Source organism: Marmota monax, unplaced genomic scaffold, assembly GCF_021218885.2.
Source record: "Marmota monax isolate L192 unplaced genomic scaffold, Marmota_monax_Labrador192_F-V1.1 WCK01_AAM20220418_F8-fsc00022, whole genome shotgun sequence".
Lineage (NCBI taxonomy): Eukaryota > Metazoa > Chordata > Mammalia > Rodentia > Sciuridae > Marmota > Marmota monax.
In genome coordinates, this window is record NW_026695215.1 from 24418607 (window position 1) to 24435579 (window position 16973).

Genomic DNA, 16973 nt, shown 5'->3' on the forward strand with positions numbered 1-16973 from the left:
TGAGAACCATTAATCTGCTTTCTGTCTCTGTGGATTTAATTATTCTGGACATTTCACATATGATCATACAACATTTGGTGTTTATGTCTGGCTTGTTTCAGTGGTCTTAATGTTTTCAAGGTTCCTCTATATTGTCACATGTATCAGTACTTCATTTCTTTTTATGGTCCTACCTTTTGTTGACTAAAACACAGACTGACAAAAAGAGTAGAACTCACTATACCTGTAAGCTTGTCCTCTCGACCAGAATTTTAGGAGGAGAAGTGAAAAGAAACTAGAATGGTGGGTTAATACTGGTTAAAAATTGGTCAAGGATTCCTTTATGATTATTATGCTTAAATATAATCTTATCCCATAATCTTAACTTTCTGTCCTTTCTAGGATTGGTTTGTGTCACACTGTGCAAATGAATTGTGAATATTGCTTTAAACCATAGTGGGATTGTAGCTAGAGGCCTTAGGGAAACTGACGTTTTATTACATGATGTATTTTATTTTATTTATTTGTATAATAAAGATATACTATGGAATTCTGTGGATGGTTGGAAAGAAGAAAATGCAGAATGGCCACATTTACCTGAATATTTAACTTGTTTATTGAATTAATTATTTAGATGATTAGTGTTTCTTGTCTGCCCCTTTCTTAATATCTTTGGTGGATTAGTGCATTAAAATTTCCCTATAACCTTACAATGTGGTTGTAGGTAATTATCTGTACTTATAAAGGTACAGAGAAATAGAGAAATTTCCAAAAATGTTACATTTGCAGATTAATGGTACTAGAATTTGAATGCAGGCATTCTGACCATAGCTATTATGTAGGATGGTCCCGGGTATGATGCTAGCATTAGTAGTTCAGCCAGAATTTCTGTCACTTCCTAATGTAGAATGCTTTAGATAGATATCAGAATGCCTTCACCTACAGTCTTTCTCTCTCTTTTTTTTTTTGTTCTGGGGATTGAACTCAAGGGCACTCGACCACTAAGCCACATCCCCAGCCCTAGTTTTGTATTTTACTTAGAGTCAAGGTTCTCATTTAGGGTGCTAAGCACCTTACCATTGCTGAGGCTGGCTTTGAACTTGCAATCCTCCTGACTCAGCCCCCTGAGCCACTGGGATTACAGGTGTGTGCCACTGCGCCTGGCTCATTTAGTATTCTCAACACAAACAGGAGCAAGGTTGAAGTGATACACTTTCTTTTGCTTCATATTGTATGTTCATAATTTTTGTTTAGATAATAAATGTTTGTTTATTCAACAGTTACAATTTTAAAGATTTACTGGACATCAAACTTTATGTAAAGTTCTTTGAAAATGTCAAGGATGAATTTTTTGTTTTTTGTTTTAGTTATACATGACAATAGAATACTATGACATAATTATAAAAGCATGGAATATAATTTGTTCTAATTCAATTTCCAATATTTCTTCTTCCCCTCCCTTCCTCCCACCGCCTATTTTCTTCCCTCTACTCAACTGATTTTTTTTTTTTTTAATTAGTGCCTTGTGGAAGTACATGATGGTGAGATTCACTATGGTATATTCATGTATATACATAGGAGGGTTAGGTCAGATTCATTTCACTGACTTTATCTCATTCGTCCCACCTTCCTTTCATTCTCCTTTGTCTATTCCTTCTGATATTTCTTCTTTTCTTTTTCTTTTTTTTAGTCCCCCTGCCCTTTATTTTGGATTAGCTTCACATATCAGAGAAAACATTTGACATTTGAATTTTGGAGACAGGCTTATTTTACTTAGCATAGTTTCCAGTTCCATCAAGGATGAATTATATTTGCTGCCATTTAGGAAGAAAGCTAAAATATAAATTATGATACAAAGTAGACAGTGCCCTAAAAGAGAGTTGTGGGAGATTCCAGTAGAGATATATTATTCATTATTAATAGTTGTTTCTCTTTTGTTTTCTTACATCATTTCATGATTCTGATTCTTTTTATATTAAATTGGGTCGTTCTTGCTTCCTTTGTTAGTCATTCTGAGTCCTGTTGTTACGACTTTTGAAAATAACTTGAAATTGTATGGTTTTATTTGGTTTAGGGAATGACAGAGGAAGAGGAAGACAAACTTCTGGCACTGAAAGACTTCATGATGAAATCTAATAGAGCAAAAGCAAATATAATAGACCAGAGCCATCTTCATGATAGTAGTCAGAAAGGTGTAATTGACTTGGCAGCTTTAGGGATAACTGGGAGACAAGTTGATCTTGTTAAAACCAAACAAGAACCAGATGACAAACGGGGTTAGTACATTTGTTTATGTTTGTCTTATTACTTTATCTTGTTATTATATAAGAGTTGTTTTTAGCTAATTAATAATAGAATAAAAGCCCCATTTTCCAGATAGAGAGCTTTCAAATGCAGTAACTCCATTATTTAGTAGGGAGATGCTGGGGAGGAAACAAGAGGAAATGAACTCACAGTTAAAAGATTAAGTGACCTGTCCAATCACAGTAGGGCCTTCCAAAGTTATACTTTTATAAAGTAATGTTGCCTCTGTGGAAGTGTGTGATTGAAGGTGAAATTCTATTTTTTAATCCTTTAACCACCAATTTACAGCCAGTAGTCTATGTAAAAAGAAGTAAAGTTTTCTACTTTGTTATTAGTAAGTGATGCCCAGTGAATTTAAAAGGATAGCTTTGTTATTAACAATGAAATAAGAAGAGTAGAGACCAGAGAATCCTTAGTCATTTGAAGTTTTTAAGTTTGGAACTTACAGATCTTGATGACATTGACATTGATTGTATGAAGTTTGTAAGATTTTGTGCATATTCATTTCACTGATACATTGACTACCAAGTACATGCCTTTAAAATTTCTTCTGTTCTAGTATCAGATTTTGAGGATAGCAAATGAATTATATTGAAATGAAACTCTAGTTGCCAAATTTAGGATGAAGTATTTGTATCTTAATGATTTACATCCATAATGTATAAATAACTCATAAAAATTAATAAGAAAGCAAGTACCCCAAAACAAAAAGGGTGAAAGATTTAAGCAGACTAGTGATAGAACTGAAAGGCAAACATATGAAATGGTAAATAATAAAGTACATGCAGATTAAAACAGTGAGATGCTCCTTTCTTCCTGTGTAATTGGCATAGACCAATGATACCCCAGTGTTAGCAAAATTATAGGGAAGTAAGCATTTTCATACACTGTTGAAATTATAAATTGAATATATTCTTATTAGAAGGCATTTTAATGTTAGCTGCTGTAATTTAAAATGTCTTTCCTATTTGACTTGTTTTCAGTTCTGAAAACTTATCCTAAGAAATATTGACAGGCATGTGAAGAAACATATATAAATAGGACTGTTCATAGAGAAAGAAAAAGGATGTAATATAAATATCTGTTAATAGAGGAAATAGTTAAGTTAATTTTCAAGGCATTTAGTTAAGGAGGAGAAAAGGCATGTTTTCCAACAGTATGTATTCTGTTTTTACTAAATAATATGGATAGTATATTTTTAAACTATAAAGTATCTGAGGTCCTGTTAGGACTTTGCATCAGGATATTGGAATTCTGGGGAGCAATTCACAATATACTTTGGTAATGCTAGAACTTTGTGTTACTTAATATATTTTTTATAGTTGGATAAAGATAAAAATAAAGGATTTCTCATCTGTAGACAGGAGCTAGCTACATAGCAATTGATTTTTTAATTTCTTCCCTTTTTTTTTGTTTATATTTCCCATGTAACTGGTATGGGAGTAGAGAGGGCATGTACTGCATTGTGGTCAGTGACATGAAAAAGTTGTTTTTATTATTGTTTCTTTAGATAAAGTAGTTACTTTGAAATTGAGCTAGCTTTGGGAAACTAGAAATAGTTAGGACTAATTATTCACAATCTTGGAAGCTCATTTGTTCCATCTGTTCTGGAGATGAAGGGAGATTTAATGAGTTGAAACATATATCCGAGTGAAGTGGAGATCCAAAAGAACAGATAGGATATGAAGTCCCCGAGTGAAGTGGAGATCCAAAAGAACAGATAGGATATGAAGTCCATTGCTGCCTTCCTTCCAAAATAAAAGGAGGGGTGTATAGTAAAAACCTATTTTGGTTTTAAAGGCCACCTTCAGACAAAACTATTATGAATATATTTTCATAGCTAGAAAACATGTAAAACAAGACTCAAATGTAAATGAGGAATGGAAAAGCATGTTTGGATCACTGGAACCAGCGAACATCCCACAAACCCTGCCTAAAGGAAGTGACCAGGAGCTGATTCAGACTGGGAAGCCTCCAGGACGATCTGAGTCCTCTGCAGGCATTTGTGTCCCTTTGTCAACTTCTCCACAGGTACCTGTCACCTAGGTAGAAGTTTTGGTTATTTCTTTGAATTCAGTTTTGCTGTTTTGGATGTTTAAAGTCTGTGTACTTTACTGGAAAAATCAATGTGGTGGGCTGTAGTTGTAGCTCAGTGGTAGAGAGCTTGCCTAGCATGTGTGAGGCACTGAGTTCGAGCCTCAGCACCACATAAAAATAGATAATAAAAAAGATATTGTCCATCTACAACTAAAAAAATAAGAAGAAAATCAATGTGGTGACTTGTCCTGTAGGGAGGACTTACTTCTTTCTAAGATGGGTTCACTAATTTTAAGCCAAGGAGGAATCTAGTTAGTAAAATCATCAAAAAGGTCTCATTTAAGAGTTGTTGACAGAGGGGCTAGGGATGTGTCTCATGGTAGAATGCTTGCCTAGCTTGCATGAGGCCCTGGGTTTAATTCCCGGCACTGAAAAAATAAATGAACATAAAAGATGTTATGAACTGTGATTACAGTTAGGCTACAGTTAACCTTTTAAATCTTTTTTAATTCTCTAGTGTAACATAGTAGTAAGAATACTTCTGGGAAGAAGTCCCAAATTTTCTGTGTGTGATACATGTGATAATTTTTATATATGTCTAATTAGTTTGTAATATAAAGTAACTCTTCCCTAGTCAATCATATTTTAAGTGAAAAATATCCATTGAAACAGACTGATAAATTGAAATTCCATATCTTATTTTAACTTAGATTACTAAAAATTTTTGTGTAATGTTATTTTTGTGCTATAATATGTTTTAATGTAATGGAGAGGTTTAGAAATATAGCATTTTAAAACAAAAAGAAATGTAGCATTTGTAGTTAACTGTAGGTTTTCATTGAAAAAATGTATTTAAATGGATTTTAAAATTGGTATATTAGCAAGAATAAAAAGTTGGTATACACATTTATAGAACATTGGTCCATTTTTATCATCACATATACTTGATTTAGGACATAAATACGTATAATTCTATTTATTTTGCAGGTTTCAGAAGTAACAAATGTCCAAAATAAAAAACCAGTAATACAGGTTTTAAGTAGTACAGTTTTACCATCGACCTACCAGATTCGGATCACAACTTGTAAGACTGAACTTCAGCAGCTCATACAACAAAAGCGGGAACAGTGCAATGCTGAGAGGATAGCTAAGCAGATGATGGAAAATGCTGAATGGGAGAGTAAACCACCACCACCTGGTAAAAGTTCCAGCCTGGGTGCCTAATCTTAGAATGTAATGGAGGAAGCTGATACAGGTTGAGTGTCCCTAATCTGAAAATCCAAAATCTTAAACTCAGATTTTGGATTTTGGATCATTTCTTCTCATGAATTTTTCATGGGAGATGCTCACATATACTTCCAAAATCTGAAACACTTCTACTCCCAAGCATTTCAGATAAAAGATATTTAACATATACTTTATCAGACAACATATACTTTATACTTGACAAAGAAAGTAAGGGTAAAGCTATCACTTGGGAAACCCAGAGAAATAAGCAATTAGTAGAAATCTTAAAGTCATTATTTGTGGGGTTTGGATCTTTTTAGCTCTGAGTACAAACTTGCAGTGTCATATTTTTGGCCAGTCAATAATTTAGCTCATTTGCGTTTCATTTTCCCTATTTATAGTACCAGGTTTTTACCTTCCTAGTTTCATGCTGCTTTCTCATTGAATATCAGGCTTTTTGGAGTAAACTGCTTTTGAATTCTGGAGAGTTTAACATTTTCATCTATTAATATTCTACAAGAAAAAGGTATAATATTTAGAAAATTGTTTTAAAAAGAAAACATATAGACCCCCCACTTAGCAATTATTAACATTCATATTTTGGGAAAATACTTCCTATATTCTGAGTTCTAAAAGAAATTTAGAAATAAGATGAAAATGTGGCTCAGCCATGTTAACAGTCATGCCCCATTATAATGTGGCAGAGTTACTCTTCATTATTTGATTTGTAGATTTAAAAAATGATTTTCTGAATTTACATCTTAATAAAAATTTAATTGGAAAACTCTCAGAAGAAATGCATAGTACGCTTATGTGTAGACTTTTAAAAATTATGAATTCTTACAAGCTTTTCATGTGGATCAGGGAAAATTCTGGTTGAGGTTAGTGATTTAAAGATTTAGAAAATAAAATTTTTAATTGGTAAACATCATCTCTAGTCATAAATATTCTAATTAAAATAAATATCCTGGAATATTTAACCTATTTCTGTGATGTAAGTCAATATTATTTACCAGCCCAGCTAAAAAACGGAAAAAAGACCATAAACAATTTACTTTTGTGATATAATCTGTCTTTATACTTAAATGGAGTTAAGTTGTACATTTTATTTGGTAACCAGAGAAAATGTGTCAAATTTTGTGGCTTAAGAAATGTACAGTGACTGTTGTGTTGGGATCTTAGTTTTTTCTTTCCACACCTGAGCGGTTGTGTGAAATTGATTTTCTCTAGAGGGAAATGTTCATCCTAGGCTGGCAAGTTATCTAGACTTTATTACCAAGTGTTTTTTTGGTTACTTTCAAATTTAGTTATATTCTTCTTAAAAATCACATTCACCTGTTCCCACACAAGTGACCATTGAGGTTCAAGGGGAAAACATTTTGGTTTTTAATCTTAGATTACATCAGATTTGGCAATAGTCTTGGTTTCATTTTTGTTTCTTGGTGAAAAGAAATGATTTATAAAATAACATTGTTGTCACTTAGGCATGTTGTTGACACTCCGTACAGTATGATCTTCAGCTTAGCTTTCTGTTTTATTTTAAAATAAATAATATTGAATATTATGGAATGTTATATTTGATACAAAAAATGGTTAATGATCAAACATTGAAGATAGTCATGCAAAGAGGGACCTATGCTAGGTACTGCAAGTGTTTCAGAATAAGACATGGTTTCTAGCCTCAGGGAATTTATAGTTTGGTAGACAAAATTAATCAACCCCAAAGGAATATATAAATAATGTAGAAAGTTATAGATGTCATGAAGTAAGTACTATAAAGTCCATAAACATTTTGAGGCTATAATTTATAATATTATTTATATTTACGTGTTTATATCATAGAATACAAGATTGCAGGTGGAGAGGGAATCAGCCAGCATTGGGACATTTACTGTACTGTAGGGACAGTGCTGGACTCTTAAATATATCTTGTTTATTCATATTTCTACCCTTTGGGTTAAGTAATACGCCTCTCATTTTACATTTGAGGAAATTAAAAGTTCAATGAGTTTTAAGTAGCCGAAGGTCACACAGTTAAGGTATGGTGGAGCGAAGTTTTTGAGACTTTGATGCTCAGGCCACTTCTTCTCCTGTGCCTCCTATGCTCTAGGCTAAGAAAATCATTTCCTCATGTTACTGGATCAGAATTCAGTGCTTTTAGGAGTAGTAAATGACTGTTGTGCCCTCTCAGATTCTGGAAAATGACTATCTGTCATAGTTCAGTAGACCACTCTGTATTGGCTAGCTATCAGTACTCTTTAAGTTCTTAAGCTGATTCTTGGTCATTATAGCTCAGAGTAAGGGTAAAATTGTGTTTGTAAACTACAATTTAAGTTATACTCCTTTGCTTTTTCTTAGGGTGGCGTCCTAAAGGGCTACTAGTTGCACATCTTCATGAGCACAAATCTGCTGTGAATCGAATTAGAGTCTCTGATGAACACTCACTTTTTGCAACATGTTCAAATGATGGCACAGTGAAAATCTGGAACAGTCAGAAAATGGAGGGGAAGACCACTACTACTAGGTAACCATATGATCAGGAAAGATCAGTTTATTCATTCAAATCAATAGATACTTATTGAGTGTTTACTCTATAATTAGCACTGTTTTAGGAGCCAGGGCTGTGTCATTGCTAGATGGGCAAAAATCATACTTCTGTGAGGTTTACCTTCTAGTGAAAGATGACAGTCAGTAAAAAATATAAATAAGTAAAATATTGTGTTAGATGGTTAAAAAAATGTTATGGAGGAAAAATATAGTAGGAAAGGGAAAAGGGAATGTGATAGGGGTGGGATAGATAGAATTTTAAATAAATTGCCAGAGAATGCCTCACAGAGAAAAAATGACATTAGAGGAAAGCCTTGAAAAAAGTAAGGGGAAGAGCTATGAGGATAACTTGGGGAAAAATGTTCTAAGCAGAGGAAACAGTGATTTCTGTGGGCCTGAGGGAGAAACATTTGGGGTGTGTGCGAGATAGCAGAAAGGCATGTGTAGCTGAAATAGAGCAAGGAAGAGGAAGAGGTGGTGGGTGAGGCCAAATTAAATAGGGTCTTGCAGGCTGTTGTAAATGTTGTAAGCAGAGGGAAGACATGATCTATGTTAGATGTCAGCACATTTACTCTGACTGTTGTGTTAAGAATGGATTGGTGTAGGGACTGGGGTTATAGCTCAGCGGTAGAGTGCTCGCCTCGCATGTGCAAGACCCTGGGTTTGTTCCTCTGCACCACATAAAAATAAATAAAATAAAGGTATTCTGTCCAATTATAGGGGGAAAAAAAAAGAATGGATTGGTGTATATATACAATGGAATATTTTTTCTTTTTATTTATTTCTTACATACATGACAATAGTGGAATGCATTACATTCATAATTATTGATTCACAGCACAATTTTTCGTAACTCTGTATAAAAAGTATATTCACGCCAAATTATGCCATTATATATGAGCTCTCTCTCTCTTTTTTTGCATTACAATTCTTAATACACCTTTATACTACAATTTATCATATCTCTCTATATAAGGTATGTTGACACCAAATTCACATCTTCATACATGTATTTTTGGAATATTACTCAACCATAAAGAAGAATGAAATTATGGCATTTGCCACTAAATGGTTGGAAATAAAGAATATCATGCTAAATGAAATAAACCAGTCCCCAAAAACCAAAGGCACAGTGTTCTCTCTGATATGTAGATGCGAACCCACAACAAGGAAAGGGAAGATTAGAGGTTCACAAAAGAGAATGAAGGGAAGGGAGGGGGGATGACAATAGGAAAGACAGTATAATGAATTGGACATGTCTTTCCTATCCTCATATATAAATACACTACTAATGTAACTCCATATCATGTACAACCACAATAATGTGATCCTAATTGGAACAAGTTATACACTTTCTATGTATAATATTTCAAAATATACTCTACTGTCATATATAAAAGAATAGATTGAAGAAGGGCAGTATAAAAGCAGTTAGGAGTCTATATATTAGTAAAGCAGAAGAAGGTAGCCTGGGTCAGGGTAGTAGCAGTGTAGCTAGTAGGAAATTCAGATTCAGATTCTGAATATTTTTGAGTGGTAGAGCTGTCACAGTTTGCTGAAGAGATTAGATGGTGTATGCAAGAGAAAAGTAAAAAACTGATGGAATGGCCAGTTAGGAAAACAAATACTGTACCATTGTTCCACTGCTATAGACAAGGAGATAATTTATGACTTGAAATTCTTAAGACTAAATATGTACAATATAATTTAGATACATATGATTATTGTAATTATTTTAGATTTGTACAACTTTATAGTTATATACCTCCTTGTTTTACAGTCTGTCTCCACTCACTTCTCCCTCTGTCTGTGTCTTAAGTTCCACTGTATTCTTATTTGTTTTTTGCATAGTTTGTTCCCAAAAGAAAGCTACTAGAAATCAGAATTGAATTGTGTCTACATTAAAAGGATGTGGGGAATCTCTGGTGTTTTTGTAATCAGTTCATTGACCGTAATTAATCATAAAATCAACAAACAACAAAATATCCTTGATAATTAAAATAGTTTTAAAATTTTATTTCTTATGTACCATCCTGATAAAATTTTGTGCTGATTGGGTGTTTTTAAAAAAGAATTCTGTGTTTTTGCACTATGATTTAATTTTTATATGTATTATATCTTGGTCAGAACATAAATTAAAAGTCAATAAAAGAATCCTTAAATCTATTTAGCATTTTAAAATTAACATTTTATTATGAAATTATCAAACTTAGAAGAAAAGTTGAAAGTATTTCATGGTACTTGCCACTCAAATTCTTTAGTTAATAATTTTACTGTATTTGTTGTGTCTTTTACCTGTTCATCTACCTCTTATAAGTCCTGTTTTTTTTTTTTTTGGTGCTGGGAATTAACCCCAGGGCCTCAATGCATGTCAAGCATGCACTTTACCACAGAGCTACACTTTTATTTTTATGATTTCAGTGCATTGCAGGCATTAGTATATGCCCTCTAAAAACTTCAGTATGTATATTATTAATGAGAATTTAATATTTATGTGTATTTTTCTGATATGAAATATATATACAATAGTATATAATATGATATAATGTATATACAATAGTATATATATACTTAATAAAGTATACAGATCTTAAGTGAACCATTTCATGAATTCACACAAACACATATATGTCTACAACTGCACCCCTCTCAAGATACAGACTGTAACCATCATACCAGGATGTTCCCTTATGTCTTCTCCCATTAAATCCCTTCATGTAACAATTCTTCTACTTTTTTTCCCCAATCACTATTAGCATTTTGATTAACATGTTAAACACTTACTCTGATAATTGTTTTCCAGATGGTTCTTTGCTATTATCATCAGTTATGTTAATTGTCCCTTTTATTAGGAGGATAAGTTTAATTAACATAAGTAAATTTCTCAAAAATGAACTTGGAATCATGTTTACATTACAAAAACACTTCTTAATTTCCAAATGATTTTCATCAGAATCATGCCTTCTGTATCCGAGTGTCATATGTTAGGCAGTAGTATTCCAGTGTCAACATTTCAGACAGTTGGTATCTCCAAAATTTTGGCAATTGAGCCTACTTTATAGTCTTTGGGAAGTTTGTACTGTGATTAGGAGATGGATCTCTTCTGGAAACAGTTGTTCTCTTACTTTGATGTAACACTTGCAGTCTTGTTTGTGAATGCACTGTGCCTTGTTTTGGAAGGGCTACATCCAAGTTCCAGGGTAGAGAAGAGGGCAAGGGAACAGAATGTATTACTTTCACCAGATGCCTTCATGGACTCCTGAGGGAGGAGGATGCAATCATTATTGCCATAGCCAAACACGGAGCAGCCGTGGTAGAAAAGACTGGTGAAACTAGTGTACTTTTTTGTTACTAGTATGTTATGACTACTGATACGCCTCCTAGCGTGGAGGGGAGTGCATTGTGTTGGCTAACTCCTCATTCCCAGCCCTAACTTTTTCATTGAATTACGATTGTTTATTTATACTACTTGGATCTTAGTTCTGTCCTTATTTGAGTTGAACTTTCAGTTTGTTTTGTAGGGACTAATTCTTGAAAAATTGCTATTCTTTAAAAATTTGCACAGATTTTTCAACAGATTTTTTAGTATTCTAAATTATATTTTCCATGTATTTTTCTTGTACTATCTTATCTCTGGCTCATTTTAGCTTCTCAGTTTAAGGGGCGATTGATGAATTTGGTAATTATTGACATTGAAGTTATGCTACAATATTTAAGTGGAGTTTTGACAGAGTAAAGAGTTAGAACAATATAAAGGGTGCACAAGGAAGATGTCAATGTTAGGGTTAGGGTCACATATATTGGAGTCATTGATAGTATTGGAAGCCAAAGTTTTTGAGTGGTATGGCTACTCTGAAGGGAAGAGTAATGAGGCTTGAACTTCAGAAAATTGAATTTTTGGGTTAGGAACAGAGGGGCCAGAAAAGAAGAGAGAAGAAGTCATTTGTGTTACATCATGAACTACATCAGAAGAGAAAATTTTAAGAAATGGACTCTTAGGCCTCTCTCAAATGCAATAGAAAAGCTAAGTGGCATAACATCCTAGTAAGAATATCTAGGTCTTCTTACATGGTGCCCCCGGTGGAATACAATTGATGACATCTTCCTTGGAGGGCTTTTGGACAACATACATGATACTTCTTTATGATGTACACATCCCAAGGAAATGTAAGTATAAACCCAGATGTTAGTTTTAAGACTGTTAGACTGCCTACTTTTAATAGTAAAAAACTAGAAACAAACTAAAGGTTCAGCAGTGGGGATAAAATGGGGCAAGTAAGTGATGATGCATCTGTAAAACTGATATGGGAATAAAATATTTGGTATGAAAGATATTGAAATATTATATAAAAAAATTAAGAGTATTTGAAGTTTCTGTTTCTGGAATGGTAGAAAGGATCTTCAAATATTGCTCCTCCATAAAAGCAATGAGAACACTGGCAAAAAGTCGAGAAAGTCAGTTTTCTTAGAACTCTGGAAATGAAGTCTCACAATCCCAAGAGTGTTTAACCAAGAAAAATAATAAGAACAGTGAGCCATGTGGTGTTTAGCTTAATTTCACCCCCCTCTACCCAACTTTGTGGTAGCCTTGAAAACAAATAGTTTTATAACTATGGTTGCCATGGAAAGTAGCCCCTTCATATTCACTTGAGGGCTCACAATGGCTTTGGAACTCTCCAAAAGCCTCATCCCCAGATAATTGTTGCTATTTAGCTTCTTTGTTGTGTGAAAAGCCCCTTTTGACTTCTCTCACACCTGTTGTTTGAGAAAAACCTCTTCACAGGGCATTTGTTGAAAATAATCTGCATTGCCAGGCATGGTAGCACATTGATGTAATCCTAGTGACTCAGGAGGCTTGGACAGTAGGACTGCAAGTTCGAGGCCAGCCTCAGCAATGTAGCAAGACCCTCAACAATTTACTGAGACCTTGTCTCAAAATGAAAGATAAAAAAGACTGGGATCTAGCATAGAACTCAGTGGTAAAGCACTCCTGGATTCAATCCCCAATACCAAAGGGGAGATAAAAAAGAGATAAAACAGAAAATAATCAGCAATGGCAGTGACCTAAGGTAGCATTACTCAATGGACATAACAAGAGGCTGACAAAAAGTCAGTAAGTAAGATGTCCCTAGGGGTCTTTGAAAAGTTTTGATATATTCTTGGCCATATGTATGTACAGGGTTGCAAACATGCCTAGGAGATAATTAAAAAGACTAAATTCTCACCTCTGGTTGACTTTGAAATTCAGGAAATAAGGCAGGAAATGAAGGCTAATATAGAGTTGTAAAACATTTCATGGGTTGTAGAAGATGAGCCCAGACACAAAACTCTCACTTAATGGCTCAAGGCATTTAAGGCAATGCCTATTCAGTTATTAGACAACCATTAAGCTTACTGAACAGTGACCTCATTATTCACACTATGAAGAATACAAACTTTACAAAATTAACCCAAAGAACATCATTAAACAGAAAACAATGGAATCATTATTTTAATTTTGAATGTCTAATTTGAATAAAATAATTAGAAACCATGTAAAGAAGCAGGAAGGATAAAATATACATAGGAAAAAAAGGTAATCAGTGCAAACTTGTATCTCAATATTCCCAGACATTGGATTTGCTAGACATAGACTTTAAATAAACTGTTATAATTATATTCAAAGAACTAAAAGAAACCTTGTTTATGTTTAAAGAATTAAAAGGGGGGTTGGGAATGTAGCATGTACTAGAGCACTTGCTTACCACGCACTGGGCCCTGAGTTTCATTTTCAGCATTGTAAGGAGTAAAGTTGGAAAATAAAAAAGGAGAATATGAAAACAATATCTTGCTAAAAGATAGTATCAATAAAAAGAAATAGTAAGTAACCAAGTATAAATTCCGGAGTTGAAAAGTATAATAAATAAAATAGAAACTTCATTGGGCAGGCTCTACCATGGATTTCATCTGACAAGAGAAAAAAATTCAGAGCATTTGAAGATAAAACAATTGACATTGTCCAGCCAGAGTTACAAAGAAAAGGACAAATGAACAGAGCCTTAAAAACTTGTAGAGCACCATCAGTCATTCCAGTGTGTACATAGTTAACAGTTGTCGCTTGGTCTCTGTGGGGGATTAGTTTCTGGACCTTCTGTGGATACCAAAGGCCGCAGATGCTCAAGTCATTTATATAAAATGGCATAGGATTTGCATATACATTGTCATGTCCTCCTATATATCTTAAATCATCTCTAGATTTACTTATATCTAATATGATGTATAGGCTATATAATAAGTAGATTCTATATTGTTTAGGAAATAATGACAAGAAAAAATGTATATGCTCAATGTAGACATAGGTTATTTTTTTCCTGAATAATTTTTATTATGATCGGTTGGATCCACAAATGTAGAACCCATGGATACAGACTATTCTGTTGATATCTGTTAGATCAGATTGGTTTGTAGTGTTGTTTAAGTCTTCTGTTTCCTTGTTCATTTTATGCCTACGTGTTCTATCCGAAGTCAGGTATTAAAGTCTCCCACTGTTATGGTCAAATTGTCTGTTTTTACTGACTATATTTGAAGTACTAGCTGAAAACTCCCCAAATCTGATAGAAAACATGAATGTGTATATCTAATAATTCAGTGAACTTCAAGTAGGATAAAATGAAAGGAGATCTACTATCTGGACACATCATAAGCACCTATTTGAAAGACAGAGAATCTTGAAAGCAGTAAGAGAAAAGTGTCTCATTGCCTCCAAAAGATTAACAAATGATTTTTCACAGAAGTGACAAAGGCCAGAAGTCAGTGAATGTGGATGACATATTTAGAATGTTAAAAGGAAGACTGTCAGTTAGTAATAAATATCTAGTAAAGTTGTCCTTCAGAAACAAAGGAGAAATGAAGATACTTCAAGATAAATTGAAAACAAGAAATTTATTGCTAGCATATTTTCCCTACAAGAAATACTAAAAGGAGTCCTTGGTACTGAAATGGAAGGACATGAGATAGTAACTTGAATTCTTATGAAGAAATAAAGGGAAATAGTAAAGGTAAACAGAAGTAAATATAAAGAAAGTATGAATTACATATAAGGTATGATTTACATCTGACATTTTGCTTTGTCTTTGTCTTATGTGTTTTTGTTTCTATTTTTTTAAATTTGCTATATGCTTTTAAAAGACAGTTTCATAAAGAGATAATTATAAGCCTAGGTCAATGAATTTATAACACAGCTATATACGCCCAATATTGTATGATGATAGTTAAACAGAGGAGTAAACATTGGAGCAAAATTTTTCTGTATTAATATTAAATTGGTTTTTAATCTGGTTGTTTTAAGATGTTAATTGTATTTCTCAGGGCAGTTACTTAAAATAACTTAAAAACTTTCAGTAAAATTAAAAAACATAAAAAACAAATGTTGTGCTAGAAAATGTCTATTTACTGCAAAAGAAGGTAATAATGGAAAAATAGAAGAACAAAAGCAAATAAGACACAGAAAATAAATAGCAAAATGTCAGATGTAAATCATACCTTATGTGTGATCACACTAAATATAATCAAAAGGCAGAGTTGGTAGAAATGATGAAAAAGCCTTCAATTATATGCTGTGTACAAGAGACACATCTTAGATTTAGAAGGCACGAGTAGGTTGAAAGTAAGAATTGAAAAAGATACATCATGCAAATAGTACTTAAAAGAGAGGTGAAGTGTCTATATTAATGTCTGATAAAATAAATTTAAGATAAAAATTGATCCTAGTGAAAAATAAGGATATTTTATAATGATAAAAGCATCAGTGTATCAAGAAGACATAATCATGAAATATATGCATCTAAAAATATAGGCCCAGGGTACATAAAGCAAAAACTGACAGAATTGAATAAAAGAAGGCAATTTAATCATAATTGGTTAATAGTGGAAGACCCACTTTCAATATGGATAGGACAACTAGATATAAAATCATCCAGGAAATAGAACACTTGAATATCATTACAAATTGATTGGACCTAACAGACATCAATAGAATGCTGCACCTAAGAGCAGAATATAAATTATTCTGAAGTGTACATGGAATATTTTCCAGATCAAATTATAAATTATTCCATAAAAAAACCCTCAGTTAATTTAAAAGGACTGAAAGCATAGAAAATATGTTCTGCAAACACAGTGGAAGGACATTACATAGCATTAATAGAGAGGAAGTTGGGAAATTCATAAATATGTGGAGATTAAACAATATATAGTTGAGTACCAAGGGGTTCAGAGGGAAATTAGAAAATGCTTTGAGATAATGAAAATGAAGACACAGGATACCAAAATTTAGGGAATGCAGCTAAAGGAGTACTTAGAAAGAGATTTATAGCTATAAACATCTACATTAAAAGCAAAGAAAAATCTCAATAACTTAGCCTTAATTCATTAAGTTCCAAATTTTCAATTCTGCCAATATTTCAGTGAAATTGATGCAAGTACATTAGAAAAGGTTGAAATAATCTAAAATGTATATGTATATATATAATGTCAACATTATTATATCACTATATAATTACATTATATACTATTATATACCATGTATAATTCGGTATACTATATTTATATTGTTATAGGTTTTCAAAACCTAGACAATGGGACAAAATGGTTTAGGAAACTAGCAAAGGAAGAGTAGACCTAAAGTAAGTGGAAAGAAGGAAAAAGACTAAAGAGGAAAAAAACAAAAAATATTTATGAAATAGAGAATAGAAAAACAAAAGAAGCTGGTTCACTGTAAAGATAGCAAAATTGGCAAATCTTAATGACAGTTACCAGTTACAGAAAGAGAAAGGACTTATTACTAAAATCAGGAATGAAACAGATATTACTATAGACTTAACAAATAAAAAAGAATATAC

At 33.0% G+C, this 16973-nt stretch overlaps 1 protein-coding gene across 3 annotated transcripts in view; it reads left to right on the forward strand.

Annotated features, from left to right (window-relative positions):
• The window catches only part of Pik3r4 (phosphoinositide-3-kinase regulatory subunit 4), a 75684-nt gene that overhangs the window by 35122 nt on the left and 23589 nt on the right, over positions 1–16973 (forward strand). For all 3 annotated transcript variants that reach the window (XM_046431361.1, XM_046431360.2, XM_058574947.1), the window contains 4 exons: positions 2054–2255; positions 4124–4314; positions 5308–5518; positions 7906–8071. In XM_046431361.1, coding sequence (XP_046287317.1) covers positions 2054–2255; positions 4124–4314; positions 5308–5518; positions 7906–8071 — 770 coding nt within the window. The remainder of the gene's footprint in view (positions 1–2053; positions 2256–4123; positions 4315–5307; positions 5519–7905; positions 8072–16973) is intronic.